This window comes from Meleagris gallopavo, chromosome 14 (assembly GCF_905368555.1).
Source record: "Meleagris gallopavo chromosome 14, MGAL_WU_HG_1.1, whole genome shotgun sequence".
NCBI lineage: Eukaryota > Metazoa > Chordata > Aves > Galliformes > Phasianidae > Meleagris > Meleagris gallopavo.
Genome location: NC_139417.1, coordinates 6,288,637 through 6,312,814, shown reverse-complemented (window position 1 = coordinate 6,312,814; position 24,178 = coordinate 6,288,637). Strand labels below are relative to the sequence as shown.

Sequence of the window (24,178 nt, the reverse complement as noted above, 5' to 3'; positions counted from 1 at the left end):
AGGATTAAGAGCAGTGACAGTGTGTGTAGACTATTTTGTGGTGCTGGTTATCTGTGTAGTCTGTGCTTCCTGTGGTACTTCAGAATTGTAGACTGCTGATCTTGGAGGCAAATGAGCAGTTGTTTTTAGGCACTACTATTTCTTCAGTAGTTTCCTAGCATTTGCTGTTGCTTGTATTTTGTTTTTGTTCTTTCAGGTAATGTTTCAGACTCTAAAGACTCGCCCCACAAAGAAACAACTAAAGCTCAGCCTGGATCTCTCGAAACAACAGGAGTAACTTCCTCTGTGTCAGCCACATTTGGGAAGTCTGTTCAGACACAGCAGCCGTGCTCTGTCAAAGCCTCTTTGTCTTCTGACATCTGCTCCGGCTTAGGCCCCGAAGGAGGTGATGTGAACGCAAGCTCTGGCCAAGGTGATTTTTTCCTACCAGCTGTTCAGCATATCCTCCAGCACATGCTAAAATCAATTTGCTTCCCTTATGCTTGAACTTTTAGGAGTGGATTTGGCAATCCAAATTACAGGCTTATCTTTAAAAATATCACTGCAGTATTGTCAGGAGAACAAAAATGAGGTATCTCACAAAGTATTCAGAGTCAACACTCAAGAAGGCACACTAGATTTTAGGTAGGAAATACCTTCTACCTTTGCTGGCAGTGCTACTGACACTTTTTCTGGAGTCTGCCTTGTGGATTTCTTAAAGCGAAAAAATAGAAAGGGAAGAGAAAAAAAAAATTAACAAATGAAGACGAATAGGAGACTGTTTCCCATGGTCCATTTTGGGCTGTTGTTTTAGCGCCTTGATATGACTAGACCTGGAGATCTTCATTATAAAGTACTAATCCTTCTCAAGTTTTGGAAAAAAAATAGAACCAAGTTATGTCTCCTTTATCTAAGGGGTTAATGTTGTGCATGCTTTTGGAACCCCAGCTAAATGACTGTAGAGCAGTAGATTGGCTGTTCCCCAGTCCTGACTTCTGGTACTTCTGTGTAGTGCATACCTCTGTAGGCTTTGACTGATCTTGTTGCCATGCATAGTGGAAGTTATAATGATGATTAAAGTACCTTCCTCTCATTGCACATCCTGCCAAACTAATCTACAAAATATCTATCTGTTCTCTTTTGCCGTTATTGCATCCTTTGTGTACGGTCAATTAACTTAATCCTCTTTGGCAAAGTTAAAATGGAGATGTGGATGTTTAACTAACAAAGCTGATTTGACTGATGGTATAGGACATCTGATCACAGCTACTTGTACTTTATAAGTGTCTTTGTTTTCTTCCCTTTATATTCATTTACAGGCTGGACGGTTTTCCACCAAACGTCTGAGAGAGTGACCTATAAATCTAGTAGCAAACCTCGTACCAGATTCCTCAGTGGACCTGTGTCTTTGTCCATCTGTTTGTATTTGTTCTTTTGTATTTTATCACAGTCCATCTTTCTTTTACCCCTTTTTCCAATCTCATGTTTTATATCTCTAATATGTTTGGCAGGATGCCCCTTTTTCTGAGCCATCTTATCTTTCTTTATCTTTCTTTTAAGTAATCATCACAAACACACCTTATTTATATTAATTTTTCATATGAAAGCTTTTTTTGCACTGCTTTTGGCTCATGCCTGGGCACCAAAAGCATGTGTGGAAGATCTCATCATTTATGATATAGCCTAATGGTAAATTTTATCCTGGACTTATCAAAGCTTTTGTACTTTATGTGATTTCTTTTGAAGTAATTTTTTTATTTGCAATGTGGCAAATATACATGTCTGCTGTCCCGGTTCCAGCGACAACAAAAAGAAATCCATCCTTCTGTAGACGAATGGTCTCTTTCACACATGTTTGGACTATGAAGACATGCATGTAGCAAGCTGATACAATACTAGAAGGTCACTGAAGGGTATAACTTCCATACAAGGGCTGTATTAACACGATCTACAGTACTGTTTATATCCACTCTATTTTCTTTAATTTTTCCCCCCGCTCTTTGCATGTGGAAATGCTGAGACGATAGTGCTCCAGCTAGTTCTTTCAAAATGCCTTTTCTAGGTGGGCTTTTCCCCATGCATTCACTTCAATTAGTTTAAGTGAGCAATTCTTATGTACACCTCAGTGGCGGGAAGATCCAGTTACTCCAAAGGAGAGTGCCATCGACTTTTTGTGTAAACTGATCTGGCTGAAGCACTGCGCTCAGTTTATTTTCTTATGACCTTATGTGACCTCTGAGATGAAGTCAATTAGCAGTTCATCAAAGCAGAAATAAGTAAAAAGCAGTATCAGATTATTAAATGATACTCTGAAATGGATTGTTAGGATCCAGTATTTCTCAATTCAGATAATTGTGCACCTACTATTTATACTTTATCTGTATGACTTCTAAAGTAATTGGCGATTCAACCAAATGATATCAAGCTATTTAATTAAAAAGTGCAAACCTTTTTACCTAGCAGTATTTGCTGCCCTTTAGGCAAACAGATTTTGCTTGTACAATAAAGATATGTTGGGCTGATCAGGTACTATAGGCCACTTACATATAAAATTAGGAAGGCTGATAATGTTCGGGAGAAAATGTTTGGTTAACCCACTGTTTGTTTGCATTGATACCAAGTCTCCCATTGCAGTGCGATGTTGCTCATCATTACCCACGAGGTATAGATCAAAGGCACAAGACCACTTAAAAACACTCCCCCTAATGTTATGAATAAATAATACTTTTAAGAATAATCTTGATTTTGTTTGAGGTCCTAAAATCCAAGCATTCAGGTTCTGAAAACTGATGTTTACTGCTTAGCACACTGCATTTATTTTCATACCACTTTTTAAGAACAGTTTTGCATTCAGGGTTTTTCCAAGTACCTGAGGGAAATCTCAGTATGTGATTTTTGCCATCTGGTATTATAATGGATGTAGTAGTTTCTTCTCCTGCACATATAAATCTCAAAGTGGTTTCATTTACCTTTCACAAAACCACTATTCAGGAGGATGCAAAAGCTCTGGGAGGTGGCAATTTACAAACAGCGTATTAAAGAAGATGGGTGCATGGATATTGTGAATGAAACCGAGGGAATATGTGAATTCTTCCAATTATGAAGCTTCCCAATACTTTAAGTAATCAGCAGCACAACAAATTGGTTTCTGTTCTCAGCCCGTATGTTCTCTTCTCTGTTTCTTTGGGCAAAGTGATTTGCACTCCCCCATTTATGAGTCATAGCAGAACCGAACTGGGGACCTGTGAGGAAGCTGGGCTGTGCGGCCAGAGCCCGCAGATGTGTCTGGTGGTTCCATCTAGTGGGTGTCCAGAGCAGCCCTGGGCCTCAGGGAACAGCACAAAGTGACGATGATGGCAAGGAGAGGGCCAGCTGGCTCGTGGCCCTTCTTCTCTGTCAGGAACGTGGGCTGCCCAGTGCAAAGGAGACTTGAGGGTTTGCAGCAGCTCCTGCATGTGCTCTGTGCGAGCATCTCTGTGTGCAGGAGCACCAAGAGTGGGTTTGAAACACGGGGAGCAAGTGCATGTGGGCCTGAGCTGTGACCTGTGGTGCAGGTAGTTGTTCTGTGAGGCTTGGAAGTTCAGCTGGATCCGTCCCACAAATCAACGTTGTTTTGTTATTTAGGAGTTGCTGGGAGGATCCATGCTGCATTTTCAGGAATGTTCTACATCTACATATTTGACTGAGGAGTCTCAGCACTCTGGGGAGGGGAGCTCAGATGTACCGTATTAGTAAATACATTAGCAGCATGCTTCCATGAAGTAGTGTTCAGATGCTTTAAGACAGTTGTGCCTGGCTACAAAGCCCATCAAGCTTGAACACTTTCAGGTTTTCCCAGAACTGCTGTCTGATCTGTCCCCTTGTCCAGTACTGCTCTTTTCTTCAACTGCTCATGGAATAAAATATTTTTGATGGTCTCCAGCATAATTTTAGCCCAACCTCTTTCCATGGGTTAAATTGCAAGGGCGTCTTAGAGAGGAGTTTGCACTGATTGTGAATGGGATTTTCAAAAGCTCCACTTGGCTTAGACTTGTAATCTCATGCAAAGCTATTCTTGTCAGGTCTGTAGTAATTAATATACTGTATGTGAATGGGATTATGGAAATGGTCTAACAACTTACTGCCATTTCAATTTTGTTTCAACTTTCATGTTTTTTGACAGCTGTTACAGCACAAATATGGGACAGTGGATTTTTTTCTGTCCTGTAAGATACAATAGCTTCTTAATTTCTCAGATGTTACCTCTGGAATTGGAAATAAAGCTTAACTTAGCTTAACTTTTACAGTCAGAGATTAAATCTCAATTAATTAGGGTTCATCTCCTTTTCTTTTCCAGCTATTAAACACCTTTATTGTGGAAGTAATACAATTAATCTGGTGAATTAGGTTTACCAAGTGCACTTTTAATTGAATTTGAATTTAAATCAAATCTTAGCTGGTCATCATCAGTCCCTGCTAGATAATGTTCCAATCTCCTAGGCAGCGCTGGAGTGATGCAGTTGGGAAGAAACAGCTCTTTTTGGTGATTCACCTTTTTGTAGTACTTCTCTTAAAGCAGGCTCCCTTTGTGTGAGTACTTTGTGCATGTCTAGAATCAGTGCTATCTGTCACTTCCCCAGGTGTTTTGGAGCAGAAGGTTTGCATTGGCACCCGAGGTGCACAGGGCTCGTGGCTTGGTGCTCAGGAAGCCGTGGGGCTGGTGATTAAACATTTTTACATGCATTTGAGCACGTACTGCAGTCAGCTGCCTGCTTTTAGTTTTTGCAGGCATTTTTCATTTGCATACAGGTTGTGCCAACTTCTACCTATTGCTACATGCAGAATGCTGCAGGGTAGTTAAGAAATTAACATTATATTATTATATTACTACCGCTGATGTTGCTATAATGGGGGTTGCTAGCTAACTTTAAAAGATAGGCATTGTAAAATATATGAGGGAAAAGAGAAAAAAATAACCAAAAAAATGCAACGCGATGTTCAGTTGTGAATGCGACTTGTACTTTTCATCTAAGCTTTGAGTTGAGAAACTAAGCTTTTGATCATGCTTGCATAAGACATTACTGTAGTCATGTCCTCCTGATTTTCCTGGAATATAAACTTCATTAACCTATAGGAAATAACAAAAAATTCTTTCAAACCAATCGTTCTTTTCCTCCTCATGCCACCCATATCAGAACACAAACATTTCTTCTCCCTTTTTTCCTCCCTCTCTTCTTTATTTTCTCTTCTCCAGTCTCTGAGTGATGTCTCTCCTTTCTCCTTTGAAGACTCATTCAGAGCCTATGTCAACCTGGACCTGCAATCTCTGAGTTTAAAGCTGCATTTCTGGCACAGTAAAATTAAACAGTGGCACCAGTTTACCATAAAGAAAAGCACATACATTCTTTATCTTGCTTTCTGCCCAGCCTTCTGATTTTACTCATGTGTTCAAGTGCTTCTTCACGATAAACTCACCATGCCCCATATCAGATGTTCATCTCCTCCCATACCATAACGATATTCTTCTTATCAAGTCCAAAATACCTTTCAGGAAATTTGGCACTCTAATGGAAATGGTGCCAATGTCTGGCGAGACCTAACTGTCAAATAGGGTTCTCTATACACATCTGGCACTGTAGATAACTGTCCAACAGAATATGTAAAATAAAGAAGGCTCTAACAAGATAATAACGAAAAAACACGTAGTTTGGTTAAATGAGAACTCAGCTACTCTGCTGGATTGTTTTTCTGCACTTGGACGAGATGAAGGGAAACTCATTTACAGTTACTTTTAATTAAAATTCTCACATTTTTTAAAAATCTCACATTTAGACACAAATCATGCTAATAAATAATTGAGAAAATTGGCCTCAGACCTGCAGAACAATGTATCTTTTTGGACTTGTAAAACGGGATGTTTTAGGGTTATTGTACAGTTTGTCTTTGCAGCCAGACTAGCGTTACTTGTTCCTGAAAGCATTTTTGGCCTCCTATCACAAACTGAATTGACATCATTTCCTGCATAAATAGGAATCAAAATCTCACATTAGGAAGCCAAGGCAATTTGAAATAAACAAAAAATGCATCTTTAAGTCATGGGACCTTGCTTTTGGCATGCTATTGTACCTCTCAAAGCTTTTGAATGGCTGCACATTAATAAAGGTTTGAGCTGTCCAGTTACTTAGACTTCCTTTACTCACCTGAACTGCTGACTTTGTCTGTCCTTTCTTGCATAATAACTACTCTCTGATTGCTTAAAAGTACAGAAGCTTGTCCGTCAGATTTGTTATGTTTAGTCTTACCTAATTCTGTATGTCTTGTATTGTTTTACCTTGTAGGGTCCACCTTGAAACGACTATGTCTAGGCAAAGATCACAGTAGTAGTAACTATCCCATTTTTGTTTCTCAGTATTTCCTTCATGGCATGGGATGCTTTTTCTTTGAGTTTTCTTTTTTCTTTTTACTAAAAGCTAGTTGTTTAATGAATAGAGCTGATGCACTTATACTGGTATGAAATTAGACTATATACGTTGTGATACTTTCCTAATAATGCATGCGCTGTGATGTTTGGGATCTGCGCATGCTGCAAGACAGTCGTGGTATTCTTTGTGTGTGAGATTGTGCACGCATGCAGCCAGAAAACTGGATTGTGTGTTTGTTTCCCTTAAATACACACTTTTATATGACTGCAATTTTTTGCTGGAGGAATTTATAGCTTAAAACTCTCTTGTTCCTGTGGAGATGCATGAAATGTTAAGCACTAGTTGAAGAGCTTTCCTGTCCAAGTACTTGTTTTCTCACTGGTCCCTTTCCCCCGAGAAAAGGAAAAGGAAATGAGCAGTGTTCACTTACAAGTTGTGTTGCAGTTTGAATGCATGATCATTTAAAGGCTATTAATGTATTTTATATGACTGTAGGAATACTTAGTTTATTCAGTTTCATTGACTAGTAGCTCATTAACAGAAAAAATGGAAAAACTGAATGTTTGTGTTTGCTTCTGTAATAATTTTACTGCAGTTCCGTGAACTTTTTGCTTGGAGAGATGGTCTTTATTTAAAATATTTAGATACAGTAAATCTGTTTGTAGAAACTTTCTTCCAGTTTGCTGCAGGTCTTGCTGTGTCAGACTTGTAGTTACCAACAGATAAATAGGACAGATCTCTTCCTAGAGACACACAAGCCTATAAAATTCAATTTCTGTTAGTGCTCTTCTCATCTGCCTTTATCTATCCCAGACGTTCTGTTTCTCTGTGTCAGAAACTCACATGCCCACTTATGGCCTCCTTTCTCCTTTTTCTTCTGTACATTAGTGGTCCCAAGGTTTTTTTCTTCCAAAATGTCAAGATGGCAGAGGAGGCTGTGGGTCCTGAAGCCTTTTAGATATTGAGGCCACCTGTACTCTTAACCTATGTGCTAATTAAATTTTTCTAGGAGGACAGTACACTTATGCAAATAAAGTACATTTTTTAAAATGCATGAAGCTGCAGCAAGTAACATACTCATGGCAGTCTTCCATGGAGAGACTTTGCAAGCCTGGCAGTGTGGGTGGCACTGGGTGTGCTTCTGTGCATTTATTCCTTCTCTCTTGGTCGTGAATTTCAGTTGAGAGAAGTTCTGGGCAGGTAACATAATGAGACATAATCTGAACGCATTTGGACCAGTGGACTTGGACCATTTCTTTAAGCAAAGGTGTTCTGTAGAAAGGAGGGGGAGGGTGAAGTCAGGAAAGCCGCTGTTTGAATTGCAGTGTGTGGGAAGCTATGTGAGCAGATAAGTGGTGAAATGGAGACGCCATTGTCAACTTTCTTTGTGTGTGATTTTCCAGGATCCTCTACAAACAGTCTTGTAACGTGTCCTGAGCCCCTTCCGCAATCAACTCTGCAGGTTCAGGCCAACAACAGTAACAACAAGAAGGGAACGTTCACCGATGATCTTCACAAGCTGGTTGACCAGTGGACAAGCAAAACTGTTGGAGCTGCACAGGCAAAACCTTCTTTAAACCAACTGAAGCAGAACCAAAAAAGGCAGGATATGGAGCCAAAGGCAAATCCCATGCAAACACAGAATGAGACATGTGGAGTAAGTGGCACTCCTTGAAGAACGTACCTTTTGCTATGTGTCTGACAGCCTTTGCAGAACTCAGATTTGGAGGAGGACATAAACTAAATTACTTCAGATAGCTGCTTCGTATAAACGTCCAACTCTTTTCATTAAGTACTAAAATAGTTTTGTTGGATTTTTTTTAATTGTCTTTTAGAATAATCTTGGGAGCTATATGGGCTGCAATATATATATTTTAAAATACAAATTTTTAAATTGCAAACTGTTCATTAACAGTAACACGCAGCAATACTTATTACCACTAACCGTATGTTCTTTGACTTAAGTTTTTATTATTGCTAACATTTTCTTCTTTTTGATGTTTAACATGAATCTTCCTCAGGCAGGCGGTGCCTGGGCTAGTGGCTTGTTGGCAGCAAGCTTTTGTCTTAGCACAAGCATTGCAGGTACTGCGCCAAGACAGGGCACTGCTCAATGTTCTGACCCTTGCTTGCTATCCTACACTGTGCAGTACTAATCTTGTGCATCTGTAAGGCCCTTTGCCTCATGGAAATACCATCCCCAGGAATTCCGTGGAAGTGAAGTACAGCAAAGCCAGACCTGGTGGTGCCCCGTTTGTCCTCTCTTATTTTCCGTAGCAGGCAAACAGTACCATGATGTGTGTCTGTGTCTGTGTCAGTGTTCAGTGCTTGTTTGTGCGACTGCATGACAGTGTTGAGGACACAGCCAGAATACCAATTCAGAATTCTCTCCCACCCTGCTCTGATTTTCCAGATCCCTTTCTCATTCTCACAGACTGATGGTTCCTCAACTAATTATTTTTGCTGGATTCATTTTTTTTGGAAGAGCGGAAGTTGAGCCAAATAGAGGAAAACATTAATTTTAAAGGCAAGGAAATTGTGAGAGTAAAACTAGAAGGAATCCATTAAAAATAAGATAACTGGACCTGGGTAGAAAACCATTGCTTTTTTGGCATGTAGGAGGGAAACGGCTTGGATGCAGCAGTGGCAGCTCAGTTGCTGTTCAGGTGGGACCTGCTGAAGCAGGAACTTGCTGATGTGTCTGTTTTGTACCTGCTGGTCTCAGTAGATCACTGACTTCACAGGGAAAAGCACTTGTGTAAGCTTATTAAGCAGTTTTGCATCGATTCATAGTGGCCATTAATGAACAAAAGCTGGAGAGTAAATAATCCCTCTCCATAGTGACGGTTTAAACAGCATAAACGTGTTCTGGAGTAGAAGTGACGTCAAGACCCCGTTAGTTCTCAGAAAACGAGTCATGAAGGTGCCAGTAAACACAAATAGAAGGTCTCTGGAGATGCTCTAGGAAGCGATGGTGAGGGCACAAGCTCTGTTCCTTGGTTATCACTTACTCTTTTTGATGTGCTTTTTGCAGCTTGTTGTCCTTTCCATGAGACTCCTGTAGTAGATGGAAGGATCTTGTAGGGATGCTCTGCCTGCTTACAACTCTGGAAAAGAGATGTGGGGGAGTCTTAATGATGTAAACGTCAATTTAAGATGAATTTTACCTTCTGCCATGTGTTGTCTTAACATGCTGGTTTTAGAGGGTTTGGTTTTTTAGAATATGTCTGTTCCAAGGATTTACCAAGGCTGAAGTAACTCAGATTATTGACTAAGAACATAGAAAGGTTGGGATTCCCTGCTCTTTGCTTCACGTTGTCACTTGCTGCTTGGAACACTCATAGCTGGGGACTGAGAGCTCTGTGCCAACTGGTGGCAGGTGACTTCATGCACCAGTCCTAGTAGGGATGCGGGCTGCAGAAGGGATGTAAATGTGGTTGGCTCCTGTGTTAGGGTTGTTGTTAGGGTGTTTTGGACACAGGAGGGGCACAGCTTGCCACAGACTACTTCAGACCTTCCTATATTGAACAGCACTGCTGAATTGCATTCCCTGTGCCGGGAGCAGGAGCTGCCACTGTACTGCATCCACCCACCCTCCTGGGCCACAGGAAGCAGAAAGTAGGGCCACAAATGTGATGAAGGACCCTTCTAAAGCTGTATGAGGGCTGCTGTAGAAGTTGAGTACCTTTTCAAATTCACCTTAAAGAGGATCTGAAGTGAAGGAAGAAGAACACTTCATGATGCTGGGAGGAAAAACAGGCAGGAGAAGAGGGAGCAAGCAGAGAGATACTTAGCCTGGGCAGCCAGGAGAGTGACCCAATGACACCAGTTCTTGGAGTTATATGGAGAGATGTTGTACTTGCAGTAAATCAGTATGGAATCCACACTTCAAAATGGTATTAGACAAAAAACATTCAAGAAATCACAAAGGATGAAAAAAATAGCTTTCTAACAGGGAGCATGTAAAGCTCAGGCTGTACTACTTCAGACCATCTGTTAACACCATCTTCATGTCTTTTTTGATTAAATGCAAGATTACCTTTGCAATAAAAGAACTAAGGAGCACTAAACAGATTCCCAGCTCATCAGAGAAATTTTTAATAAGGTTTTATGTTGGAAATAAAAGCTAGATAAATCGGAAGTATGGTGATGCTTATCATTCTTTTTATCTTTGATAGTGCCAATGATGAAACACTGGAACAAACCAGCAGGAAAGTGGTAGGGCCAGCTGTCTCATAGTCCAACCAAGTATTTTGTCGTGGGAGAAGCTAATATTGGCCCATTGTAATAATTGGAAATGTAGACATTTCTGAATTTCCTTTGGACATTATGGGAAAGGAAGGTGTCTCCTTGAAGAGTTTTTAGGCAGGAGTAGGAGCTGTGTGGGTTGTTCTGTGGTGCTCTGTTGGCTGTAAGGACAGCCCCGGGGATCAGTACCAGGCAGAGCTCTTCCACATCCTCCTGGGGTGCAGTCCATACAAGGTTTGGCAAAGAGGACGTCAAACCTGATGGCTCTCTTCTTTGTGTCTATTTTTTCCCCAAAACAAAATCGCAATAAGTCATTGCTAAGGGTATTATTATTTTAATACTCTCTTACTGTCCACCGATTGCTATTTATATATAAGCTAGTTTGGCTCATTTCAAGTCTTCTCTGTCACCCTGGAAACAGATGTTTGTTTTTCCCCCACCTCCTTTCAAGATGCCCTTTTAGTGGACGTGTTGGTGATGGCTTAACAGTTGGACTTTTGATGATCTTAGAGATCTTGTTTAACTCTAATGATTCTACTATTCTAAGATGCTTCTAGCCAACAGCAGCAGATTTGCTTGGTGTGTGAATACAATGTGTTATCAGTGTCTTTTTTTAAATTAAATGAAGGCTACTTTTAAGGTGGAAGCACAGAAGAGAAATCTGTTAGGTATTTAATAAGCGGTCTAAAGACGTAGGGGTTTTATTCTCTTCCTTTTTATAGTCACAGGCATAGGAAGCAATAGTTTGGGTGCAAAGGTGGATTTGAAATTCTGCTTTGTTTCTGTGAAAGCAACAATTCCATCAGAAAGAAAAAAAAAAAAAGCCAGTTGGTTTGTCTGCAAATCTCCATTAATGCCTATTTAGAAGCTTGTGGGGAAACCTTTAGGCTTCCAGTTTCATTACTAGAGCAATGAAATGTTCCTTTCAGAGGTTTTATTTAAACATGGAAATATGCGTGGATTCTTACTGTCAGTAACATGGAAGGGAGTAGGAGATACTAGGCAGAATTAAGTCAGTCTGCCTGAAAATAGCTATTTCCCTCATGCTTATCCATCTTGAAGGCATTACGTAGTGATCCTTTCTTACAGGTAATTGTGGTTACCACCACCAGGGGAATATATCCAGGACCGTGAGCTGCTTTCTGTGTAAAAAGCACTGGATATTGTGTGGCTACAGGTGTTATTTGAAGATGTCTGGGAATGTAGAGTGCAGCAAACATGTTTTGTCCCTTTGTACCGTTACATGACTGCATGGGCATTAAAGAAAAACTTACCAAAAAAGAAAAGCTGTAAACATGCACTGAGTCTGTGATGTGGTTGTACGTGTGGGACATGGCAGTCCGTGTAAGTCGCTGACGTGTGTGATGGTGTAGGCACTATTAGTAATTGCTGCACATCTGTTTGCATTTAGGCATCCTCATTTTAATGAGCTGCCTGCCTGGGAAGCAGGCGCTCTGGAGATAGCTGCAGATGTGAGAATGGAACAGAAGGACTATTAACACCTTTTGCTGTGTCTTCCATGTCCATTGGGTTGGAAGAATGTTGCAAATATGATGTATCTGTGCTTGATTGAAGCTGATCAATGCTGCCTGCTCGCTCTGAATGTCAGAGCAGCTTTCTAGAAGCTTGGAGAACTGAAACGCAAATCTTCAGTAACACCTCTTACCTTTGGGCTTTTGGTACACTGAAAAAGGACGGATAAGAACCAACTGGAGAGCTAAACAAGTAGAAGCCACTGGTCTATATGAGTGCAGGCTGTTGTTACATCTGTTTTCAGCATGCTCTAAACATGGGCTGTTTGAGCTGGTATGGTATTCAGATCTTGTGCCACTTGCTTTCAATTCCCAACATAACTTCATTACAAATTTTGTCAGCAAAGTGCCTTGCAGCCTCTGTGGCTTTGCTAAAGCTGGGCAATCCACTGCTGTTTTGAGGACTGTACCACTGCTTGCTCATCTCAATGTTTCAGTCAGTTTTTGTGTGCAGGAGGAAGGGTTTCAGCCTCCTTTGGTGTTGGTTTGTTGGTTGTCCAAAGATTGTGCTTTAAAAAATGAGTTTGTCTAAGGGGCTGCAGTACAGGGGGAGTCACGAGCTGGCTGTCTTTGTTGCTCACAGCATGGGGTTTGCTTGTTCGAAGTGTGCGGCAAGGTGGGGGGTGCAACCTTACATTGTGAACGTGCCTTTGTCAAGCAGGTTTCAATGTGTATGTGGAACGTTTGGGTTTGCAACATGATGGCATTTATTCCTGACCGATATGCATAGCCTTAAGTATAGCCGCTGCTTTACTGAGTTGATTAACTGAGCAAGAAAAGGTAAAGCAGCATAGATCAGGTAAAGAAGTAGATTAGTCAGCATCTGAAAAGATCTGAAAAGAAGGCTTTTTTCAGTTATAGGTTTTAAACTTGCTAAAACGTCATTTTCAGTGCCGCTTGATAAGTCCATTGCTTTTGGAAGAGATTCCCTACCTAGGCTAGGTATCTCTACCGGCGTTCTTTGTCAGCCACTTCACTCACAACCATCTAGCAAGATGAAAACCATCACTCTGAGGATGCCAAGCATGGTTCTAAGAACAGCCGTCAGAAGTCGTCATGTTGTATAAATGTGCATGTCCTCAGTCGCTCCGTTTGTTGGTCTTCGCTCTCTGCTGTTAGTTTTGATGAATCTTTATGGATGAATGATTTTAAATTCATTATACCAAAGTAGCTATTCCTCAGTTTGATGTTTGCCATCGCATTCACGTTTCAGATTAGAAATAGAGGTAGAAAAGCAGTGGAAGGTATTGGATGCTTGTGTGTTTCTAAAATTTGCTCTGGAGCACAGGTGAGCGCCCCAGAGCAGTGCATCAGAGTGCCATTGTCGTTTTTATTTTTAACTGAGAGACTGAAACCAGAGACTAGAGTAAGCATTCCATGCACTTCTCTACAGATATTCGTTTCCTCTTAATTTTCACCTTCATGCTAATTCTATTCGTTTGATGTGAAATATTTTTGATATTATTATTATTATTTTGATATTATTATTGATATTGGACACTCCCAAAGTGAGAGAATTATTTTTTTTTGTGTCATGAATAGGTGCTGGCTTGATGAGACCCATGGCAGGGAGTTGCAAATTATGTGAAATTTAAAAAGCAAAGAAATACTGTAAATCTCATCCAGATTAAGACCAGGCAGCATTTTGTATAATTATTGTCTCTGTGGCATTGTGCATTATGAAGCGTGTAATTCGGGTGCCCCTGCCATCCCCATGTTTAGGAAGACGAGCTCTTTCTTTGAGCATAGCATGCAAAAGCAGAGTAATTGAAGTGAATGCTAATTGAATCTCAGCAAAATAGCAGGACTGGCTCCAGCAGCCCCTGGGCAGGATCAGCTGAGTCCTTCTGGTTTACCTGACTTGATCCCACACCCTCAGTGCTGGGTAGTGAACCTCTACACAAAGTCTTCCCTTCTTTGCCACCCTTGGTTTGGCTTGGGCGAACGGCCCAGCATGAACGCCTTTCTACAGCAATAACGTGCTGAAGGTTTGAAAACCTGTTTTGGGAAGGGCTGTAAGAAGTACACTGAGATTTGGTTTCATTCTGCATTTGGCTTAATTTATTTACTTCTGCACACAAGATGCAGTAGCAATGAGGGACAACAGGGGGTTACTTTGCACGTTAAAGCTTTTCCAGGGATTTTGCAGCATTACATTCTTACCTGCTCAGTAATGTTTCCTGATTCCTTAAACAGTAAGATTATACTGAGACATCCTTCCCTCTGTCAACCTTTGCTATTAATTACCAAAAACGAATACAAGTAAGAGGTGTGAGTGTGAGGAGGCCAAGAGCTGGGCTGTCCTCCTGTGCATGCCGCCCCTGCGTCCCACGGGTGGGAAGATAGACGCTTAATAGCCATGCTTTTTTATTTTTCTTTTTGTAGGTTAATTCAGTAAGAACAGGATTGGGGAAAAGGTGCATTGTTCCAGTGTCTTGTCCCATGTCAGCTGCGCTAACTCCTGGAGTTTCACCATCCATGCCAGTGCCTATGCCAGGTACTACCCCTTCTGGCACAGTAACACCCTATGCGATGCCTCTTTGTCAGTACGGAGGAGTTTTCCCTACGCCGCTTTATGGAGTGCAGTGGTCGGGGCCGGCAGCACGGCCAGGGCTGGTAGGAGGGCAGAGCATTGCTCATTTCTCGGCTCTCGGCAAAGCTTGCTTGCAGATGTACCCTGTGCCACTGCAGCAGCCCGCGGCCGACCCGCCCGGCCCACGTGTGAGACTGACATAGCTCAGTGGGCTCTGATAGGTGATGGTGATTGCGACCTCGTGTCCATCTGTAGATGCCATATATGTCAGAGAGGCTTGGGTCCGCAGCAGGCCTGCCAGCCTACACAGCCATACACCACATCCAGCAATCACTGTGATGGGTTTCGCAACAGGTCGTTTGTTTGTTACGGCAATATCTGCATATATGTCATTGCTGAAGACACTTTATTATGTTGTGTTCTGATGTTTTACACTTGCAAGCCTTGAAGTTGATGTACTTGAATCGATGACTAGAAATTGTACTAACCTGCAGGAGTACAGTGCCTTGATTATCAGCTTTTCAGTTCCAGCTGGAAAGAGATGTAAAAATATTTGAAAGGTGTATTTTATTTATGATTTGCTTGTGGGTAAAGTTCTTTTTCTTTGCAAAGATATCGAAGGTTTACAGTTGAAGCACGTCGTCAGTTTCATTCTGCTGTAAATGCTTTAATTTTAATTGATGTGTTGAATTTTCATTTCCGAGGCTTTACAAAAAAAAAAGTGAGGTGAAGTTTGTTTGAGATACTGATGGAAATTTATTGTCTTTGTACAAGGAGTAGTGTAATGCACATTTTAAAATAGGAGCATTTACAGAGTGATCCTAGTGAGCTGTATATAAGAACAGATAATAGCTTCGGGCAGTGCAATCCATTCCTTACAGCCTTTGGTAAAGCCGCTGCAGGTTGCAGCCTGCTGCTGCAGCGGACACACGAGTACTGCTTTCCTCCAGACCACAGTAGCCAATTGGATTACATTTTCTTTCCCTGCCGGGCTTTTATAATTTAGTTAAATTACAAATCTATGCGTGTTCCATAAGTGAGAAGCCTGATGGAAATCTGGGTTGCAGGAGCACGTCCGCAGGTCGCTGTCGGAGCCATGTAAGTACACACACGTGTGTGCTCTGCCTTCGGTTCCAAAACAGAGGCTAAGAACGTGTTTTGCCACTCAAGTGCTAACAGTGTTCACATTGAAATGGAATAAAAATGTGAAGCTATTATTTTTCTTTTTTCCTCTGTGAGCAATGAATGCTTCAGCTTTGGAATCTCACCACCTTTCATTTGAATCTTTTTTCCTTTTTTTTCTTTTTTTTTTTTTTAATCAAGTTTGCACCATAGGCGGCACGGACACCTCTCTCCTGTTTGCGGGTTGCTTTTTGCCTCTTTTACTGTGCTTAGAGTCTGCATCTGCACCTCTCAGTCTAAAGGCACAAGGTAACCACTGACACTGATTTGCTGATGGTAAGTTCCATGTCTATGGACGGCACTAAGGGCCATCCCTACACGCACAGGGAGCCAAACGAGTGGTCAAATCTGAAGGCCCGTTGCTCTGTATCTCTACTGCAATGGCATTCTATACTGTCTGCTGACAGGCAGAGATGTCTTGTGCTGCCAAGCTGTGAATTGTATAGTTCTATTGTACTTCGAGCATTATTCTGTCTAAATTATTTTGTTTGTACCCTTTGAATATATTATTCCATCAATTCAGTTAGAATTGAATTTTATAGACAATTATGCAGAGTCTTCTGCCTGGGCAAAATACTTACTGTAGTAAGAGATTTCTGTTCTCTGTAACATGTATCTTTAATTTGTTTGGGTTTTTTAGATTCATGTCTGTATGCTTCATGAGCAAACATGGAAAATATGTTCTCACACCAGTTTTCCTTCAGCTTGCACTGAATCTTACAGTTTGTCGCTATTGCCTGTTGTATAGTTCATCCCTTGTATACTGACAGAGTCAGCGGCACTAAAAGCCCCAAGAAATTGTATAGATTAAAAAGAAGAAAAAATAAACATTTTGTGCTTGAAAACTGTGTGAAAAACCCAGTGTTTTTCTGAAAACAGAAGCGTGTCCATTCCCCGCTCTCCCAGGTAACTCTGCGCCTGTTTTCCATCCTTCTGTGCGAAGGATTAGATGCCTCCACTGCTCCTCAATGCCTGCCCAGGGCTGCGTCCCATCTCTTGCAGTTGTAGACGTACAGTGGTGCTCCACAAGTGATGTAGTGCCACCCCACAGAACCTCGCTGCTGGTGCAGTGTTTCTGGTGCTCCGCTGCTGCAAAGCAGGCTGGGCTGGGACATTAAATGGGTTATTTTAAGAGATGGTATCTTTAGCATCCCATTTGTACTGCCAGCAATACTGCAGTTGGATAGGTGGTAAATGAGGCGTTTGGACCTTGCACATCCCACACTGCCAGTACCAGGGAAGCCCCATTAGCATGATCCTGGCATAATTTAAATGTGAGGGAGGGCATCGAAGAAACTTGGCCCCAATACAAGTTTGTGCTGCATGCACACTCTTGGCAGTCACTGATGTCGGTGTAGGCTGCAGTAGAAATGAGGAAGAGCTGAGCAGGGAGAGGTCTGGTACTTCTGCTTCTGTGCTTCTGCACATCTGACGTGCAGTTTTGCTGTGGGTGCTGCGTGTGTGTCAGGTGCCAGCCCTGTGCTGCTGGTCATCAGAGCCTTCCACCCAAGCATGGCCAAAGCTGTGGGAACACATGGGGCTGCCTGATGCCAGATTTGGTCCAGAGCTAACCGTGTTCACTTTCTCTTTTAAAATGAAACTTTCAGCTTTTTAGTGCCTGCTTTCCTAAGTGGGGCATTTTTACCTAGTGGTGAGGCCAGAGGTTGATGCTTTCATTTCAGCGTTCGTGAGTTGAATTTTGTGATAGCCATCTTGACTTCAGTTCTTTAGGCTGTGAACTTCCAGCTTTGTTTTGTTGTTCCTGATCATGCTGAAGGGAGCTTTGGGCCTTGATAATGATTAAGCACATGACTTGGGATGGAACAAATGGGGCAACTTCTTGAGAAAAATGTGAGCGAAGGTGCTTTACCTGCACCTTTGGAAAGAGAATGTCCTGCTCCAGGAAGCTGCTGGTCATTGGATGTCTTTCTTGTGTTTTAAGAAACAGTTTTTGTTTCTTAAAAACTGAACTGTATTTCTAGGAAGTCCACTTAAATAGGACCAGTGGGCAAGTACTTGACTGTTAGCTACGTGCCTGTGCTTTATACGAAGCCTTCAAAAAGCAAAAGGTGTTTGCACAGCAGGCATCGGCGCTGCTCAGGCAGCAGGGCTGGCTCCCAGTCATCTGTGCATTTTGCTGGATTTAAGCAACTTGTGCTGAGCCCTGTCATCCAGCCTTAGCCTGGAGGAGGAGGTACCGCAGGGCTGGTGCTGCAGCTCTGGTGGAGGGACAAGATATTGAGAGAGGACTTCCTGCTGCTGAGTCACACATCTGGTAATAAGGAAATGGAGCGCGACTGGTCTTGTGTCGGGAGTGCATCATTGGCAGGGCAGTAAGGGATGGGATCCTGCACCCTTCAAGGTTCGTTGTTCATCCCGGCACATGTGTTCAACAACTGATGTAAAAACTTGCCCTTGTGTAACTGTGGTCTTCATTCTGTAACTTAGAGTTAATATTACTCAGGTGTTACTTTACACCTACCTCTCTTGCATCACTGTCTGGCACGGCTTCTTTCATTTTTCTCTGAGATATTTGACGCTGATGGTTATCAAAAACAGGCTGTTGAACTGAACGGGCTGGTTGTCCGGCCAAGCGTGGCAGTCTGTGCGCTCCTGCAAACTGATTCCTCTTTGGAAAGAGGCAGTAGTGCTAAATGCCAGTATTTCTGAAATGAACTTCTTAAACAAGATGCGGGTTTTGCCATTTGATATTTGGGGAAGAAAATCACTAATACCTCTTTCAGTACCTTTTTCAGTAGCTGCTTTTTTTTCCCTTGAAGTGTTTTTGTGGTCCTAGTGTAGTGCTTTCAGTTCAGAGAACAGTGAGAATTTTCCCCATAAACTTAGTATTCAGAGTGTTCGTGTTGGTATTGTTCAATAGGCATGAGTTTGTTACGGGCACTGTCTGAATGGTAAATACATCCTTCTTCATTCTTTGAAAGTCAGCCCTGGAGAGTTTTGAATAGAAGTCTCCATTCTGAAATTACTTGACTCAGCATTGCTTTCCTCATCCTGCCTGAAAAATGGCAAAGATTTCATGACTTTTGAGCAAGGTTGGCATCTCAGAAGTTAGATAATATGGCAAAAACCTGCTTAGTTTTCTGCATTGCTGCCGAGGACCCCCCCGCCTGAGTTTCAGTAATGTGGTTGACAGTGTTGGCTTGGAGATGCAGTAGTTTGTGACTGTTTAATTCCTTCGTGACATTTTTTGTGTTCTGGTTCCTCTCCTGCCCTTCTCAATCCCTAATTTGTGGTGATGTTTGTGGGAAACGATGGCTATGCTGCAGAGGTGTGTCTGCTGAGTCTCTGAGATCTCTGCAGAGGCCACAGAATCATAGAATATCACAAGTTGAGTCCCATTGTCACGAATGGGTGACTATCTTGCTATAGGATTGAATTTATAAAATGGCAAAAACATAATCACATGGAATCTCTTGACATGGTTATTTATTGAATCGAGTACGGGTTATTTTTTATCAGTTTTTTTCTTTTTGTGTGTGTGTGTGTGTTTATGGGGTCGACTTTTGCTTATGCAGCTGTACCAATGCAGATGTGAGCTGAGATTCAGCTGGGTATTTGTGCAGGCTGACTGCTGTGCTGATTGCCATGTTTCTCTTGAATGAACCTGGTAAATACAATTATCTTCCTGTCCATATTGCTGAAACTAACTGTTGAGCACATGCAGACTGTGTTGTGGCTGACGAGCTGGTGAGTTTGCCTGAGCAGGACTTGCTTTTTCTAAGGTCTGTTTTCCTGTGTGTGCAGCAGGAAGGCATTGTGCCGCCCAGGCTCCATGTTCTGTTATTAATGCAGATAAGCTGCAGAAATGCAGCATAATAAAACGGATTTTAGGAGCTGTCAGGTTACAAGTTCTGCATTGTGAAAGAATTTCTTGCTCAAAGGAACTTGGATGTACTGTGGTGCTGACGTTAGCTGTGTCAGTAATAGAGTACCTGTAACTGATTCATCTGGAAGGCTCATTCCAGGAGGCAGCAACTTCTTGTTGCAAAGTGTGCAGTCCCCTCTGTTAAACTTTTTTTTCTTCCAAAGTGATAGCCTGCTATCAGGATTGCTGTTACATGTGCTTGGATCTATATTTGATTGTAAAACTCCCCTGAAGTAACTCCCCCACGAGAAGTCTAGAGGGTGCATAATTCAAGCCTTCACTTTTATATACACAAACTTATTAAACTTCAGATTTTTCTTGCTAAGTGTGGAGAAGCCATGTACAAAATAAGGCCTGGTCTGATTAGGGATGTGCTGTAATGGTGGAATTCTTATGACAAGTCTGTAGAGGTTTTTTTTGAAGTCTGTGGAGGAAGGAACACTCAGTTTACACTTCAGTGTAGTGCCCCGAATGGATACGCAGCAAACATTCAGCACATAGTTGTAGTTGCCCATTGGCAACCTTCCTATAAGGCAGCAGGAAAAGGTAGAACTTTCTTTTCCCTAGGAAGTCCTCTAAAAAATATTTACTCCTGTGTTGTAGTTTGGTGGGGATTTTGGAGTTACTTTGTAAATAAGTTAGAAACTTCTTCGGCATTCAGTTTTTGTTTATCAAATCAGATATAGCACACCTAACACACCTTTCTTTGTGTTTGTTTCCTTCCCTTTGGTCAGCAGCTACAAGATATACGGCGCAATTTTTCCCATAGTTTTCTCCAACACAGAAAATGTTGTGTGTAACTGAATTCAGTGATGTCTTCAGTGCTGTAGAGAGGGTAGTTCAGTTTTTGGCCAAGAGCTCAGGCTGCCTTCAGAATAAGAAGCTAAGAAGTTGTCCACTGGGACATGGGCTGAGTATCTGTGAGAGTTTCTATCAAGAGCCAGGAACCTGGAGAGCTTGCTCTCCTTTTGGCTTGATGGCTGACCTGCTGTGTAGGTTAGGGTATGTCCCATTGCTATCTTAAGGTTTTTTCCCTGTTACCTGGAGATGATTAATTTTGGCTCATTTCATTTTTCCCGGATGAACTTCAGTGCCCAATGCTAGCTGTTATTAGTGGGCAAATGCTGAGAACTGTGGTGGTTTCAGGTGAATTTGCAGAACCGATGTTGAGCTGAAACTTGTGGAAGGGTGACAAGCCTTACTTTCTTTAAAGCAATTCTTTCTATGAACAGACAGAGCAAGAAAAACAGGAGGGAGAAAACTGGGCTGCAGTTAATGAGAGCAAAGCCCAAAAACAGGGAATCCCCCAGGATCTATGCCAAACGCAGACTGTTTGCATAGCATGCTTTTCCCCCATGTTCCATTTATTCCCTTCTGCCCTGAAGTACTCACTGCATTTTTTTCTGGAAGAATCTAGCAAGCTTTATGCTGTATAAAATGTATGTGCTTGCAGACCCAATAACCAGTGTGCATGTTGCTGGGATGTAGAGTGAAGGACATTGGTGATGTCACGGTGCAGTGGGTGCACACCAGCAGGACGTGTGCTGGCCCTGAGCTGCTGCTCCCACCTGGTGCTCAGTACATTCCCTTCCAATTCCATTGTGAGCCCCGGACTCTGCGTAGCCTCCTGCCCCCATAGGGTTGCCTTGCTCTGAAGGAATGGGTGAGGTGCTCTGGTTCTGCTGCAGCAGGCTCTGACAAAGGGCTTTAGGAATATTTATGCTGCCACGTTCTCGGTATGACACACGTGATGCTCTCTGAGGATTTCGGGTTCTGTTCTCGTGCAGTGCCTGAACTGGCTCTCGTGGGAGCGCCTTCGGCACGCTGCGGTCTGTGATCTCACGTGGCCATTTTGTCTTTTAGATTCTGAAAATGCGATCGCCAGCGACTGACACGTGGCCCCCGCAGCTACGGTGCCAAGCGCCAGGTCCTGCTGCAGCTAAAGAGGAGGAAGAGGAAGATGGGAAATGATTTGTCGTGTGTGAGAAATTCTGTGCCGTTCTGGTCCATTCTACACAATTTTGTAACTTCTTTCTAATCGTTTTCTTTTTTTATTTATAGTTGGAAATACAAAAATGTTATGCAAAAAAATAATAATAATAATAAAGGAAAATTATTTTGGGGGAAAAGGACTTTGTTCCAAATCGTTCCCTTCTGTTGTGAGCCAGGTTCCTGTGAGCAGCTTCTGGAGGAGAGGGAGGAGGAGGAGGAGGAGGCATTCTTTCAAATGCTTTTTGTTTCATGCAGTTAATTGTAATTTAAGCGATTATCCAAAAAATAAGTTAGGCACATATTCAGGTTCCACAAAAAAAAAAAAAAAAAAAGATAAGTTCCAAGTCCATTTGAATTTCTCGCAGTCAGAGCTGTTCTTTTGTAAAGAGAATGCTTAAAATCTGGTTAAATCAAGTAAAGAAACCTACAGAGACTTCACTGGAGAGTAACTTTGTACTTGTCGTTTCCTTTTTTTTAGCTCTTTCTTTTTCTTTGAGACTGGCCGCATTTTCTTGCCAGAGTTAAATACAGTTCTCAAGTCACTTCTAATTTTAAATGTAAGCCTGAAATCCTTCTGCAGACGAGTCAGTAATTGGAGCAATTTTTAAAAGACTTTCAAGTGCCTTCAACAAGCTAAAATTATGGTGGTGGGAGATTTCTTTTCCTTGATTCACTCACAGTAGGCTTCAGCTGTCTGCTGGGCTGGGGCGATGTACAGAGCCGTTTGTAGCAATAATCTCATGAGTAATCATTTATTACAAAGGACTACTCAATTTTTTTTTTTTTTTTGTAGAGCAGTGGCTTTTAGTGCAGTCCCCGAGGAGCAGGAGTGCTGCTTTTGCTGTTGCATTCTGGCCCCAAACTCTTCCAACCCACTGCCGTGCACTCAGAGTTCAGTGGCTTCCCCTCAGCAGGGTCAGACCCCATGTTCTGTTCACTCTGCTTCTGGTACTGGAGAAATATGAATTTCTAGTTGCCCACGAGCCTTTCCGTATCATCCCTTCTCGCATCCGGAGCCTGGCATATTGTTTTGTTGTTATCTGCCATGTTTGTCTCTTCCAGCTCTCAGTTCTAAATAATAAATCTTATTTTGATGCCGCTGGTCACTATTTCCTTACCACTGCAGCTCTGGGCTGCCCGTGAGCCGGGTCTGGGTGTGCTGCTGTCACAGCTGAGCTCAGGAACCATGAAGCAAGGTGCTGTTAAATGCCTGGGAAATCTAAAATTGAAGCCCAGTGGAGAAACAGATGTCTGTGCTAACGTCATGTTTCTCTGTGTCGCCTCCTGTCCTGCCTGTGTCTAAGGAAATGGAAATAACCTCCTGGCTGAGTGCAGAGCTAGGCAGGTGCTGAGGGCTGTTGGTTAAGTATTGCTTGCTCTTGGCTTTCCTGACACAGGAGGGTTCCGTTCCCTTTGAAGCAGGGGATGCACAGGGGCCTGCTGCACACCGCTCCTTCCCTTCATATTCCTGATCCCTCCAGTCTGCATGGAGTGCTCCTCATCCCATGGCTCTGTGTGGGGATGGCAGTGCCACAGCCTGGTGTACTGCTTTGGGGTGAGCACTGTGCCATTGAGCACTGTGCCACTGAGCTCAGCAACACCGTGCTCTGCCACCACCTGGCATTTTGCTCCCGAGCAGCCCTGAAGGCTCCTTACTGCAAAGCAGGTGCTCACCGCCTCCCAGGGCTTCCCCCTGCCTTTCTGATGCCTGGACCCACTGCTGCTTCTGCAAACCCTTGAGCTCCTTTATGGCCACAACTTCAAGAAGCTGAGAGCCCCCCATCTCCAGATAAGTATTTTAAAAACGATCCGTGGGTGTTCAGATTAAATATGGGGGTTAGTGTCAGAACTGAAAGGTGTAGCATGTAGGATGTTTGTTGCCCCCTTCTGCAAAGGATACTCACCTTTAATTCATTGCTTCTGCTCAGTTCCTGGCTGCAGCCCATGTACTTACTGCTCGTGCTGAGGTCTGAACTCAGCCTGAAGTGCACAGGGCTGCTTGCACTGCTCAGGGTGGGCTCAGGTGCTGCTCCATCCCTACTGCCTCCAGCCCCTGTTCCTCACAGAGCAATAACAAGTGTGCCCCTGTCAGCTCAGTGCAAAGCTAGTGTTACAGTTTAGAGTTAAATCTGAATTCCATTATGCTGACTGTGCTGAAGTGATAAGCCTCAACTGATGACTTTGAGGTGGTAAGGGAAGGGATCACTGCGAGGTGCAGCACTGTGTGTTAGCAGTGGAGCTCAGAAGAAGGCAGCCTCAGAGCCAGCACCAGCAGCTCCATGACGTGAGCAAGGACTGAGACAGCACAGCTCACTCCTAGCAGGGCTGGGACCCCCACATGGGCAGCCTCACATGTGGTGTGAGCAGGAGGCTGTGCCTTTGCTGCAGTGGGGCCTTGAGGCTTGGTCATTGCCGTGTGTCCTGA

The 24,178-nt window shown here is 42.7% G+C and overlaps 1 protein-coding gene across 16 annotated transcripts in view; it reads left to right on the top strand.

The window, feature by feature from the left end:
* Positions 1–22,851, top strand: part of WNK2 (WNK lysine deficient protein kinase 2) — a 106,849-nt gene extending 83,998 nt beyond the window's left edge. For 7 of the 16 annotated variants that reach the window (XM_085235751.1, XM_085235750.1, XM_085235748.1 and 4 more), the window contains 5 exons: positions 197–412; positions 1,299–1,397; positions 6,297–6,341; positions 7,784–8,037; positions 14,546–16,008. In XM_085235751.1, the coding sequence (XP_085091877.1) occupies positions 197–412; positions 1,299–1,397; positions 6,297–6,341; positions 7,784–8,037; positions 14,546–14,896 (965 nt within the window). In that variant the 3' untranslated portion in view covers positions 14,897–16,008. The other 9 variants (XM_085235753.1, XM_085235756.1, XM_085235763.1 and 6 more) reach the window with 9 other exon arrangements.
* Positions 22,852–24,178: the final 1,327 nt, after the last annotated feature.